At 43.0% G+C, this 14,635-nt stretch overlaps 1 protein-coding gene across 1 annotated transcript in view; it reads right to left on the reverse strand.

Moving 5' to 3' along the window:
* The window catches only part of OIT3 (oncoprotein induced transcript 3), a 57,133-nt gene that overhangs the window by 25,143 nt on the left and 17,355 nt on the right, over positions 1 to 14,635 (reverse strand). The window contains exons 4-6 of the mRNA XM_030203451.1: positions 13,569 to 13,691; positions 6,119 to 6,241; positions 2,702 to 2,862 (exon numbers count right to left, since the gene is read on the reverse strand). Of these exons, the coding sequence (XP_030059311.1) occupies positions 2,702 to 2,862; positions 6,119 to 6,241; positions 13,569 to 13,691 (407 nt within the window). The remainder of the gene's footprint in view (positions 1 to 2,701; positions 2,863 to 6,118; positions 6,242 to 13,568; positions 13,692 to 14,635) is intronic.

Below are 14,635 nucleotides of genomic sequence, written 5' to 3' on the forward strand. Positions count from 1 at the left end.
GAATATTCATTGTGGGTATCCTGAAAACCTGACTGATTGGGGTGTCTCCAGCACCAGGTTTGGGAACCACTGGCTTAGACAGTTCTGCGCATAAATTCTAATTAAAGTCAATTATTGTCAATAATTGCTTGTTAAGTGGCAATTATCAGTGCTGATTGGCTTGTTAACTAATTAACTTGGATGTGCAAATCCAGAATAAGACTGGATTTGCACATGCAGCAAAGAGAGGGAGCAAAGTCCAAACAAAAGTCCAAACTTTACTGATTTTGTGACTAAAGGAGTTTGTTTATGAGATTATCTCTCTGCTTGATCTTATGCAAAGGGACAGCACGGCGGCGCAGCATATTGCTTTCATCAAACGTACTGAGCTTTACAATACAGCTGTACATAATCTGATACACTTCGTGACCCCTGACGCAGGCGCCGAGCACCGAAACACAGACTGTGTTGGGTCCATTCAAAGACTTGCTCCTCAAAACACATGGTTAAAGGTTTTATTCCCCTTTTTTTGAAGGCTCCTGGTACTTTTTGTTTTGCTCTTTGGATTTGCACATGCAACTTACGTCACGCTATATAGAATCTGGGGGATAATGGTTGAAAATAAGGATAAGAGAGCTATGCTACCTGTTGGTAAATGTTTAACTTGTTTTGAATATTAAGCCCAGTACATACAGTGGGGGAAATAAGTATTTGATCCCTTGCTGATTTTGTAAGTTTGCCCACTGACAAAGACATGAGCAGCCCATAATTGAAGGGTAGGTTATTGGTAACAGTGAGAGATAGCACATCACAAATTAAATCCGGAAAATCACATTGTGGAAAGTATATGAATTTATTTGCATTCTGCAGAGGGAAATAAGTATTTAATCCCTCTGGCAAACAAGACCTAATACTTGGTGGCAAAACCCTTGTTGGCAAGCACAGCGGTCAGACGTCTTCTGTAGTTGATGATGAGGTTTGCACACATGTCAGGAGGAATTTTGGTCCACTCCTCTTTGCAGATCATCTCTAAATCATTAAGAGTTCTGGGCTGTCGCTTGGCAACTCGCAGCTTCAGCTCCCTCCATAAGTTTTCAATGGGATTAAGGTCTGGTGACTGGCTAGGCCACTCCATGACCCTAATGTGCTTCTTCCTGAGCCACTCCTTTGTTGCCTTGGCTGTATGTTTTGGGTCATTGTCGTGCTGGAAGACCCAGCCACGACCCATTTTTAAGGCCCTGGCGGAGGGAAGGAGGTTGTCACTCAGAATTGTACGGTACATGGCCCCATCCATTCTCCCATTGATGCGGTGAAGTAGTCCTGTGCCCTTAGCAGAGAAACACCCCCAAAACATAACATTTCCACCTCCATGCTTGACAGTGGGGACGGTGTTCTTTGGGTCATAGGCAGCATTTCTCTTCCTCCAAACACGGCGAGTTGAGTTCATGCCAAAGAGCTCAATTTTTGTCTCATCTGACCACAGCACCTTCTCCCAATCACTCTCGGCATCATCCAGGTGTTCACTGGCAAACTTCAGACGGGCCGTCACATGTGCCTTCCGGAGCAGGGGGACCTTGCGGGCACTGCAGGATTGCAATCCGTTATGTCGTAATGTGTTACCAATGGTTTTCGTGGTGACAGTGGTCCCAGCTGCCTTGAGATCATTGACAAGTTCCCCCCTTGTAGTTGTAGGCTGATTTCTAACCTTCCTCATGATCAAGGATACTCCACGAGGTGAGATTTTGCGTGGAGCCCCAGATCTTTGTCGATTGACAGTCATTTTGTACTTCTTCCATTTTCTTACTATGGCACCAACAGTTGTCTCCTTCTCGCCCAGCGTCTTACTGATGGTTTTGTAGCCCATTCCAGCCTTGTGCAGGTGTATGATCTTGTCCCTGACATCCTTAGACAGCTCCTTGCTCTTGGCCATTTTGTAGAGGTTAGAGTCTGACTGATTCACTGAGTCTGTGGACAGGTGTCTTTCATACAGGTGACCATTGCCGACAGCTGTCTGTCATGCAGGTAACGAGTTGATTTGGAGCATCTACCTGGTCTGTAGGGGCCAGATCTCTTACTGGTTGGTGGGGGATCAAATACTTATTTCCCTCTGCAGAATGCAAATAAATTCATATACTTTCCACAATGTGATTTTCCGGATTTAATTTGTGATGTGCTATCTCTCACTGTTACCAATAACCTACCCTTCAATTATGGGCTGCTCATGTCTTTGTCAGTGGGCAAACTTACAAAATCAGCAAGGGATCAAATACTTATTTCCCCCACTGTACCTTTTACTAAACTGTGCTAGCAGCTGCCGTGTGGCAATGCCGCCATTGCCCATTTAAAGTGAATGAGCTGTGTTGTCATTAGCACAGCAGAGAGGACAGTAAAGACAAAGGAGAGGGTAGAGAGGCAGGAAACAGAGGGAAAGGAATGAGTAATTTGTTGAATGCAAGACAAAGAAGAAGCTACATTAAAATGGAAAACAAAAAAGAATAGCGGAGAGAAACTAGAGCAAAATTAACCAGGTAATGATAAGTTAAACAGAGATTGAGAAAAGGGAATGCAAACCAGAAAATGAAACCTGAGACACCAAAGGTTGGGAACTGGCTATTTTCTGAAAGAGAATGCTAATTAATCAAGATGAAGAGACTTGTAGGTTTTGTGCTCTGGCTTCTAGGTTTCCTGCTCTGCCCAACACTTGCCATATGAAGGTACGTACATCCACGGTGGTGCCACACGATTTTAAGGTGAAGTTGATATTGACATGGGTGCCATTGGACACTCCCTTGCAAGAAGAATTGGATAAGAAGAGCTCCAACCCTCCAACCAGGTCCCTGGGAACGGTCACCTCAATGGAGCTGGGTTTGCATACCACAGGAACTGCAAGAAAACCCCCATCACAAGCATTAATATAGCATTACAAAAAAAAAAAAATGGTTCTGCTTCTAGGTGCCCCAGACCTGGCCACTAAGCTTCTTACACCTCCATCAAAAGATCTATGATGAGCCAAAAACATATTTTCATACACAAAGTAAGTTCTTGCTTATCCTACCCAAGGAAATGCATCTAAGATTTTAGACTCTTTTGTGCCTGTTGCAGGGTGTTACATTCCTTAATATAGATCAAATTTTGCTGTGTTTTAAACGAGGAGCCAGCACAGAAACTATATGCTCACAAAATTAGCCACTCCGTCTTCCATTGCAAGTCCTTTCTGGGGCAGGGACTTACAAACTGTACATGCATTATAGCTCATCTTCAGCATGGCTTTGGAAAGGTGAGTAAATGAACTTAGATCCAAGCTGCTAAGTTTGCTGGAAAAGGGACTAGCATGGACCCACGCATGTTGCTGCTCTGAGAATCACTGGAATTTTCCACCCTCAAAAGTTGCCAACATTTGCAGCCCCTTCATTCAATATTTTGTTCAAGTATTTGACAGTTTTGTTGCTTATAATGTATTTGTGTTGTCTTAGGAGGATGAAAAGAATGTATATCCTACAGGATGTATTATTGCTGCTGGGGAGGAGGGTTGGTAGTTACTATTGAGAGTCTGAATCAGTGGCGTAGCGAGGGCGGCTGACACCCGGGGCGGGTCGCCGCTGCGCACTCCCCCCCGGGGTGCAGCACGGCGCACCCCTCCCTTGGCGCGTGCACCCCCCCTCGGAGCGCATTCTTACCACTGGCGCTCCGCCCCAAGTGCACGTCATCGCTGGGAGCTGCATCGGCTCCGCTGGTTCCCTACTCTCTCTGCCCCAGAACAGAAAGTAACCTGTTCCAGGGCAGAGAGAGCAGTGAACCAGCGGAGCTGACAACCCCCAGCGGCGTGCACCCAGGGCGGACTGCCCCACCGCCCCCCCTTCCTACGCCACTGGTCTGAATCACCAAAAACACCCCACATCAGCAACAGTACTAAAACCTACGCTAATTATTTTATTTTTACTTATATAGATTTAGCTCATATTTTTTCATAATACAGTAGCAAAAAGCAAGTTGCATTCAGGTATAGTAGATATCGCCCTGTCTCCAGCGGGCTTAAAATCTAACAGCTCAATATTCACATGCCACAGTCAGATGTGTTTTTTGGTTTTTTGTTTTGTTTTTTTTTTTAAATCAGTCATGGCATTTAAACCTATCTAATATAATAATTTGCTCCTTCAACATTCCAATGTGTCTCACTGGGTTCATAACCATCTCCTGACGTCACTCTCCCGCAGTAGAAGCCTGCGTGCCTGATGTCAGGAGATGTTACTGTGGTTGCCTCTGTCTCGCTGTCTTCGGACTCTGCATCGCTGCTGCTCTCCTCCGCAACCCCACATCCCTCTCGCTTCCCGCTCAGGTATCGGTGCCGGTCGTTCCATTTTCACTTACTAAGTCAGGGTTACGGTGGCCGCCAGCAGCGGTAAAAGGCATGCAGCCTAGGCCCTTTTCTCTCTCTCAGCTGTGGTCCTGCCCTTGCGGAAACAGGAAATGAGGGCAGGACCACAGCTGAGAGAGAGAAAAGGGCCGAGCCTGCACGCCTTTTACCGCTGCTGGCGGCCGCCGTAACCCCAACGAGGTAAGTCAAGATGACTTTCAAACTTCGTAGGGAGGGGGTCTGGAACTGGAAGGGAGGGAGGGAGGGATGACGACCCTGGAACTGGGAGGGAGGGAGGGAGGGAAGGAGGACCCTGGAACTGGGAGGGAGGGGAGGACCCAGGAACTGGGAGGGAGGGAGGGAGGGAAGGAGGACCCTGGAACTGGGAGGGAGGGGAGGACCCAGGAACTGGGAGGGAGGGGGTGGCACACACTCTCAATCTCACACACACACTCGCACCCAGTCTCACTCTCTCTCTGTCACACACACATACACTCGCACATTCACTCTCTCGCTCTCTCACACAGTCACTCTCACACATACACACTCCAAGGAAAACCTTGCTAGCGCCTGTAATGGAATAGAATTTTAAAGATTGTTTTTCAACCCTGTCTAGACCGAGCAGTGCACTAGGGGTCTGTATTATTGATTAGAAGTAATTCTGTTTCATTCAGTGTTTAAGTGTTATCTTAAAGGATTGCTTTACACTCTGAAATCTTGTCTCTGACCAAAAGTAACTTTTCTTGCAGTACAGGAGATAAGAGACAGCTCTAACTAATTTGGTATGGAAAGGGGAGGATGGCATTGGTTTCCCAGGCCCAGCTTGGCCACCTGGACCTGGGAAAACGTGACGTTCCCACAGACGTGGGCAGAGAAGCTTTTCTGTAGTCTTCCCTTAGAAGCTTAACTGTAACTTTCCTTAACTGTAACTTTACATGGAAGCTGTCTTTAACTTTCCGTAGCTCTGAACATGGGCTCAGAGCCTAATAAATAGGGAGGGCTTGTCACAGTGGAGTTGAGATTCATCTGTGGGCAGACATGTCGCTCAGAAGTCCCTAGTTGGGACTCTGCGCTCTCGCCGTAACAGATCTCCCGGTTGATGATTTAAGGGCCTGAGCTTCCTGACCAGTGTTGTATGTGTATAATGTATTGTTTCTTTTCCTGGTCCAAGAGATGCAGGGATCAGTGATGTAGTATGTATGTAAGCTCTTGTTCCTTTCCTGGTCTAAGAACTCTTTGCATTGCTCAGATGTAGATATAATAATCAGTGATGTAACCATTGTTTTCATATAGCTAATCCGTGTATATGTGCTAACCAGTATATATATATGTATATATTAACCAATTGTAGAATTTAGTTCCTCTAATAAAGGTTTCATTTACTTATTACGAATCTAAAAGAATCCACGGTAATTATTGGACAGTCTGTTTAAGTGAGACAGGCAATAAATCCATAGCAGATCAAGCCCCGTTGTACATAGCACAGTTCTTTGCATAGTGCAGCACTCTTAATGACATTCATTCTGGAATTTAAAATAAACCGAGCACACTAATTTTTTGGCTGCCCTTCCCTGATCTCCTCCTACTCTTGAGTCTCTGCCAGCATTGATTTGCTGCTACACCCATGTCCGTATCAATGGTGGGAAACTTGAAAGAGGCAGAGATCAGCACAGATTCATTACTCAACCCGCCATATGTTGTTGCAATCTGCTCCACCTTTGTAATAGTATGGACAGTGTGATAATTACTTCCTTAATTAATTAAAGTGATATTTTCCAGTTGTACCTTGGCAGGTGTGGTTATCATCAAAAAGGACAAGTCCTCTTGGGCACTGACACTGGTATTTGGCCCCCACCATGATGCAGTAATGGCTGCAGCCTCCGTTGTTATTATGGCAACCTTCAATTTCTGAAGGAGAAAAGAAGAGCAGAGGATGAAAGAGAGAAGCAGTAAAAAGAAAGGTGACAAAAGGGAACATTATGAATAGATGGATATATGTGAAGATAACAGAAAATCCCCTCCATGCATGCACTCACCCCAAATATCAAAGCATATTTCTGGAGGAAGAAACTTTGATGAAATGTATTAGAGGTGTGTGTGGGAGGAGGATTAATTTCATTATTGTTCTGTGAGGTCTGTTTTCACTTTTTTTTTTTTTTTGGTTAGTTCAAATAAACTAAAGTTCCCCCTCGGGCCTTCTGCTACCCCCAGTCCCTTCCTGGCTTACCCACAATTGTCTTCAAAGAGCAGAAGCGATCCCAAGTGGCATAGCTAAGACAGAATGTACCCTTATAGCACCATGTTGCCCAAAGTAGTGGGGGTGGAGGGTGGGGTTCTCCACAGAGCAGTGGGAGGGGAATCAGGGAGCGGTGGGAGGGGGTATTTGCGGAAATTGAGGAGTATTTGGGGCAGAGTGGGGGTGGATATCAGGGATAGGAATGTGTATGGGGCTGGGGTATGCTGTGTTTGGGCAAAGGATGCATTATTTTATTTCTCTAAGAAGATTGTATTCTCCCCCCCCTCCACCCTTACCTCTGTTCCTGCTAGCCACCTTCATGACGCTTTACCTTCCACTACCCGTTCACCTGGCATTTTGTTTTCTTTTCTCTCATCCCCTACTCTGGTTCTTGCTCTCTGTATCCTGCAGTGGGAAGGAAAGGGAGGCAGAGAGAAGGGAATGCTGGGTAAAGGAGTGGAAGGTAGAGAGCAGGACAAGAGAATGAGTAAAAGCTGGATTCTGCTGATCTTTTAAGATAGAATATTTTGATTCCAGCTTTTACCCAATCTTAAAGACCCGCAGGATCCGACTTTTACCCATCCCTGTAGAGGTGGAAATTGTTACTGGACCTGCAGTTTGCAGGTGAACTGGAGGATCTGGCTTTTACCCATCTTAGTGGAGGTGAATCCTCTGGATCCAACACATTCCACATTAAAGGAGCTGCCTTAAGATGGGTAAAAGTCAGATCCTCCAGATTTTTATTTTTTAAAGGTGGAATGCAGTGATTCCATCTCTTACTTGTTTTTGCAGGACATTTGACAAGGGTTTAAACACCTCATCATTCTACACTGCCCTCTTTCTGCCTCCCACCCCATCTCTAGGAATCTCCAACCTCTAGAAACAGACGGGAACAGGGTAAGGCAGAAGTAAGAAGGTGGGGACATGAGAGGAAAGTCCAGGGAGGAAGGCAGAGAATGGGGTACATGGCAGGGACACAAGAGAAACTGTTGGGCAAATTTTTTATGGTTCTTATTTTCCGCCATTTTCTAATAACCTTAATTGCTTGGCTTCTGTCAGTTTTCTGTTTTCTATCACTCCCAACCTCCTTACTCCCTGTTAGTAGTTCTGAGGAGGAGCCCCACTCCCACCCCCATTCCTGGAGTCAGGGGTGCAGGGTGTCAGGGTTGCTATCCCATCCTCTTGCCTCGGGCAGCAGGTTGCCTTGGACCACCCCTGTGTCCTAGCTACATTCTCTCAAAAGCCCCCGACTTTTTCATCAACATCCTACATAGTTACATATGCTCCATGTTAAAAAGTGACTCTTTTCCAACTAAGAAGGGAAATATAATTTTAACTCCTATTCCTAAAAATCCTTTAGGTAAATGAAGTATCCAATTACAGACCAGTGACTTCAATACCCTTGTTCATGAAGGTAATGGAGGGCTTGGTAGGAAAACAACTAATGGAATACATATAACACTTCTTACTTCATTACACACAATCGGGATTTAGACCCAACTACAGTACCGAAATGGTCTCATTACATTATTATCTAAATTCAGAAGAATCTTAAGCATGGGTAAGAAGATTATCTTACTACAATTCAACATGTCCAGTGCATTTGATGTGGTAGATCACAGCATCTTATCTACAATTCTTGATGCAATGGGCATCTGCGGAGATGTTCATAAGTGGATCATGGGATTCCTCAAATGGGAGGATCCACCTTTCCAGCCTGGTCCCCAGACCTTGGAGTTCCACAGGGATCTCCAATATCTCCCATTCTCTTTAACATCATGACAGAACCCCTAGGTCGCCTCCTACAGGCTAAAGGTTTGCAGTCTTTTATATATGCTGATGATGTGACTATTTATTTTCCCTTTGACACTCAAAATTCAGGATATCCTCTCCAACATTCAATCAATCTTAGATCTCATGAAGAATTGGGCAACATCCTTCCATCTAAAATTAAGCAGAGAGAAAACTATATTTCTCATAACTTCTATTCCTAACAACTTCCACAATCAGACCAGTTTTATCATCAATCAGAAGAATTATCCATTGGAACATAATTTGAAAATTCTTGGAATCATCATTGACCAATTCCTATTATGTGAAGATCAAGTTAATTCCATAGTAACCAAAAACTTTAGAACTTTATGGAAGCTAAAAAGAATCAGATCTTTCTTCCTATTTTCTACTTTTCGTTCCCTGGTACAAACATTAGTTATCTCATAACTGACTAATGTTTGCAACTCAGTCTATTTAGGGAATAAGGAATCCCTCATCAAAAAACTTCAAACTACCCTAAATACTACTGCTAGACTTATGCAAAGCTTCAAAATGTGATAGGGCGTTCCCACTGTTATCTAAATTACATTAGCTACCAATCAAAGACAGAATCATCTTTAAAACATGTACATTCATCTACAAAATTATCTATGGCATGTGCCCAGATTATATGATGAAGCTGTTAGATTTCCTACCTTCAATACGTCTACTAGATCAACAAACTATCTCATACTAAATTTTCCTAGCTATAAAAACATCAGATATAAATTCACATTGAACAGAGATTTCTCACATACAGGTTCAAAATGGTAGAACACCATCCCTAGTGAGATAAAAAGGATTATCAACTATCTAATATTTCACAAATTTCTCAAGGCATTCCTTTTTAACAAATGTCAGCATTGTTAGACAATGAACTAAACAGCAAATATTATATCTTTATTTGTTTGTTCTTTTCAAAATCTCACTGTTTATGTTTTCTTCATACTTGTAAAAATATATTGTATGCATTTCTAGTCTTAATTATTATATGCCACATAGAACTGAATAATTAACATTTGGATTATGTGGGATATAAGCACCAATAAATAAATAACTAGATAGATAACTCACCCGTGCAACGGTTTACAGTTTATTGCAAATGACCGTTAGTCAGGTGGATATTTAGTCTTTCATAGGGTAAAACTCCAACTTCTTCCTTAATGTGCTCAATATGTGCTTCACACCATAAACAATGCATTCACTATAAATCCACTATAAGTCCACTATTGAGCTAATTTTCAAAACAGAAAAACGTCTAAAAAGTGGCATAAAGCAGCATTTGGACGTTTTTCTCACAAAAACGTCCAAATCAGTATTTTTGAAACCTAATTTTAGACGTTTTTCTATGAAGTCCATCAGAAGTGCATCCAAATCTCAAGGGGTCATGCCAGGAGCGTGTTCAGGCCAGGACTTGGGCGTTCCTAAGACTTGGATGTTTTTCAGTCATAATGGTACAAACAAAATCGTCCAGGACAAAAACTTAGATGTTTTGAGGTAGACCTGTTTTATATCAAATAAGGCACAAAAGGTTGCCCTAAATACCCAGATGACCACTGGAGGGAATCAGGGATGAACACCCCTTATTCCCCCAGTGGTCACTAACCCACCCCCCCACTCCCCAAAATGTGATGAAAATCATTACTTGCCAGTCTCTATGCCAGCCTCAGATGTTATACTCAGGTCCATTAGAACAGCATGCAGGTCCCTGGAGTAGTCTAGTGGTGGGTGCAGTGCACTGCAGACAGGTGGACCCAGGATCCTACCTCCCCTACCTGTTACACTTGTGGACCAGTGGCATAGCCAGACTGCTGATTTTGGGTGGGCCTGAACCCAAAGTAGGTGGGCACAAAATTTTCTCTCTACCCCCCTCCCCCAGCAAAATTTAGTCACATTTTCAGTGAGCTTTCAGAGGCCAAAACCTCCTGCCTCAGGTCAGTATAATGCTGTTATGGTATCCTCTCCTGACCTAAGGAAGGAAGTATTGGTCTCTGAAGCTTTATTAACACAGGTACCATATTACTTTATCCTAAATTAAAAATAAAATTATTTTCTTTACCTTTGTTGTATGGCCATTTACTTTTTCTCATTGTGTTGCTCCCAGTCTCTAGATTCTGCTTTCCTTCGTTTTCGCTTAACTCTTCTGCCACGGTTTCCTGGCCATTTCTCATTTTTCTCTCCTTTTTCTTAGCTTTCTTCAATATTTTTCTGCCTCTCTCTCTCTCTCTCTCTCTCTCTCTCTCTCTCTCTCTGTCCTGATTTAATTCATTCTTACTATCCATTCTTTAATTTCCTTCATCTACTTATGGCTTTTCATCTTTTTCTCACCCTTGTTCTCCCCATGCCCCTTCCTCTTATTCTCCAGTCTTTCACTACTCCCCCTTTCCATGCAGCAGCTCTCCTCTTTCTCTCCCCATCCTTCCAGTGTCTCCCCTCTCTCTCCCCATCCTTCCAATAGTCTCCCCTCTTTCTTTCTGCATCCTTCTATCCATTGTCACCTCTTTCTCCCTACCCTTCCATCCAGCGTCTTCCCTCTTTCTCTCCCCATCCTTCCACCCATCTACCCTCTCTCCTGATCCTTCCATCTAATGTCTCTCTCTCTCCCTCCTTCTAACCAGTGTCTCTCTATCTCTCTACCCTTTTCTGTTCAGTGTCCCTTCTCTCTCCACATCCTTCCAGTCTCTCCCCTTTCTCTCTGCATCCTTTCATCCATCTCCCCTCTTTCTCCCCATTCTTCCATCTGTTTTCCCTCTCTCTGCCATCCTTCCATCCGTTTTCCCTCTCTCTCCCCATCCTTCCATCTGTTTCCCCCTCTCCTGATTCAGGCCCGCCAGCCCCAGCTCCCATTGCCGGCCACTGCTGCTTTTCCAGTTGAGCAGCAGGGCCGGCGCTACAAAAAGAAGAAGCGCTCAGCTGATTGAGCTGAGCGCCAACGCTAACGAGAAAAATGTTTTTAAAAAAAAAGCGCGGCACCAGGTCCGCAGGCAGCCTTGAGGCATTGGCTGCTGGCTCTGCAGGCTCCTCCCGTCTCCCTACATCACTGCCCTGTTTCGCTCCAGTCAAGCGTCCTGAGGGTCGAAGGGAATAAGGATTGTCATTGTCCAGTATGATCATTGGATATGCTGTGTTCATGGGTGTGAGGATTTAGGTTGGATTGGTGAGATAGGCCTTTTTGAAGAGGTGGGTTTTTAGTAATTTCCTGAAGTTTAGGTGATCGTGGATTGTTTTCACCGTTTTTGGGAGTCCATTCCATAGTTGTGCGCTTATGTAAGAGAAGCTGGATGCGTAAGTTGTTTTGTATGAAAGTCCTTTGCAATTTGGGTAATGTAGGTTTAGGTATGATCGTGATGATACATTTTTTGAATGTATCACATATAAGCAGCAAGTAATTTAAAAATAAACGATAAAATAATAAAAAATATACAATAATATTGCAACAAAAAAATTATTGTTTATCCAGGGGTTTTTTTAGTCGATGATGACTTTTTCTGTATGTCCTCCTGAGAATTATACAGGAGGCATCAGTATTTGAGACTTTTCCCCTGTTTAAGAGCAGACACAGGTTGACTGCTTGTAATCACTAAGGAACCAACCCCACAACAGCCTGGCCCCCTGCAACCAGTCACAGAATCTATGATAAGGCAGAATTGGTGTGTAGGGCCTGAGCTCTTTCATTAAAACTTGAGGACCATGGGTCAATTTTAGCAGACAATGGAAAAGGTGCTGGTACTCAGTACCCCCAAGTACACCCCCCCAAAAAGCCCTGATAAAGCATATTATCTCTCTCTATGTACACCCTTAGCACATCCCATATTACAGTACTGCCACATTTTCATAAACGTTTTTACCTTTTTCTCCCTGCAAACATATTTTTTCACTTCTGCATATTTTTTCTTCTTTTCTTCTCTGACTAGCAATCCACCATATATTTTTTCTTACACTAACAATCCATTTTCTTTGTATTTTTTATTGCATTTTTGCTTACTCTAGGCTTAATTTAGTTTGCTTACTACATCTACAAGTGATCTCCATAAACAGGTTAGCACTATTTGGCATAGTTCTATTTATCATTCAGATGACACGTGTTCTCTGTTGATTTTGCTATTGATTGTTGTTCATTTTATTACTATTATGCTTAGTTCTTATTTTTTATTTTTGATGTATCTACATGATGTATATACACAATTTTATGTTTTGATGTTTATTATTTATATTATCCCACTTTATATGACTTTATGTAATTATATTTTTGTGTTTGATTTTAACCTGTAGACTCCTGAGGCAGGCGTTGTCGAGTCTTATCCACTGTATTTTATTCAATATTAAAAGATATTCCCTCCATCTCTTGTCTCCTTGGTCGTACTTGGAAGTGTCCTGTTGATCACGCTACTCCTTTGCTCTTGCAGTGTGTATTAATGGCATTCATCCGTTCCAGCATGTCTTCAAACTTTTCATTGGTGGCATCCTCAATGAGGTTTGCATTTCCAAATACATTCTCATCATTTATTGCGAAATACTTTATTCCTTAAGCATGCCACTCTTCGTATTATCTACTTCTCCCTTTCTGTCCTGAGCTTGGGTTGAGAAGCAGAGAGTAGCAGGAAAAAAAATGCAAAATGAAGATGGGGTAAGCCCCAGAGATCTTCAGGGGCCAGCATTGGCCCCCAGGCTTTGCATTGAAGAACACTGATCCAAGGTCTGCCACTTCCAGCACACTTCTCAGCTTGCCCTGTCTATTAGGCATTATGCTTATATTGTCACACTGCTCAAGCTGGAATACAAGCCAGACTAGTGTTATAAGTATAACAGTATTTCTCAACTTTGTCCTGCAACCTTACCTAACAGCGTTAGTTTCTCTGGATAGCCACAATGAATATACATGAGGCAGATCTACATGTACTTGGTCTAGAATGCATGCAAATATACATTATAAATATTCATTGTAAGAATTTTGAAAACCAGCCTAATTATGAGAGATGACAGAAGCTAGGACCATGTTAAGAAATACTGGTGTATGCTACACAGAATCTATTTGGACTGTTAGATTTAATTGAAGCTGGGTGTACAGAATTTGTGGCAGGACAGAGAGGAAGATTATTTTTTCCTGTGCTCTGACCTCTGGCATACACTTCTAACCTAAGCAGAGATGTTAACATGCATGAGGCAATGATGGAAACCTCTCATCACCTTCGCAGGTTCTGCTGTCTCGTCCCAGCACTCGCCCGGTACCACACTCGCAGCGGTGAGAGTTTTTGAGGTTCACACAGATCTCACTGCAGCCTCCATTGTTCTGCTCACACTCATTCTCATCTGTGGACACAAAGACAAGCATTACTGAAATCACTGAGCATTAAACTATAACCACAGAACACGATTAAACACAGGACAGTGGATTCTGAAATGGAAGTACATCAGTGGGAAAAAATTACTCTTTTTTTCTAGATAAGCGCAGAGTTTGTTTTGATGGACTGAAATAATCTGCTATTCAGATAAATCCCGCTGACCAGGGCCATGCTGAAATTTCAGCAGCATTATCTGAATAATTCCATGGAATCTCTTCTATTTATCCAGATAATTGTGGCTCTGCCCATTATACCTGAAATGCTGACCACAGAGTTTGAATACTGACCTGATAAATTCTATTGCTCTGATTATGGGGGCACATGCTGGTAAACGTGGAAGGCTTTGAGAACTGCCATTCAACAAGTCACACGAAACCAAGCAGGATGGAGGCATGTCACCCAGATGATGATGTAACGATCTACATTCCATTCAAACAATACCTAAAAGAAATTTCCAATGACATCAACCAAATTCTACACATCAAGCACTACTGGGCAGATGCCTTTCAGTTAAAACTCAATGCAGAAAAAACCCAATGCCTAATACTCACCTCTCAACACAACACGAGCAAATTTACCACCATCAACACACCAAAAGTAAATCTACCAGTTTCGGAAACGCTGAAAATTCTTGGAGTTACCATTGATCGGCACCTAACACTTGAGAATCACGCGAAAAATACAACCAAAAAGATGTTCCACTCAATGTGGAAATTAAAAAGAGTAAGACCATTCTTCCCAAGGACTGTCTTCCGTAATCTGGTACAATCATTAGTACTCAGTCATTTAGACTACTGCAACTCTCTCTACGCTGGCTGCAAAGAGCAAATACTCAAAAAACTCCAAACAGCCCAGAATACGGCAGCCAGACTCATATTTGGAAAATCAAAATACGAAAGTGCAAAACCCCTA

The sequence above is a fragment of the Microcaecilia unicolor genome, chromosome 5 (genome assembly GCF_901765095.1).
Source record: "Microcaecilia unicolor chromosome 5, aMicUni1.1, whole genome shotgun sequence".
NCBI classification, from domain to species: domain Eukaryota; kingdom Metazoa; phylum Chordata; class Amphibia; order Gymnophiona; family Siphonopidae; genus Microcaecilia; species Microcaecilia unicolor.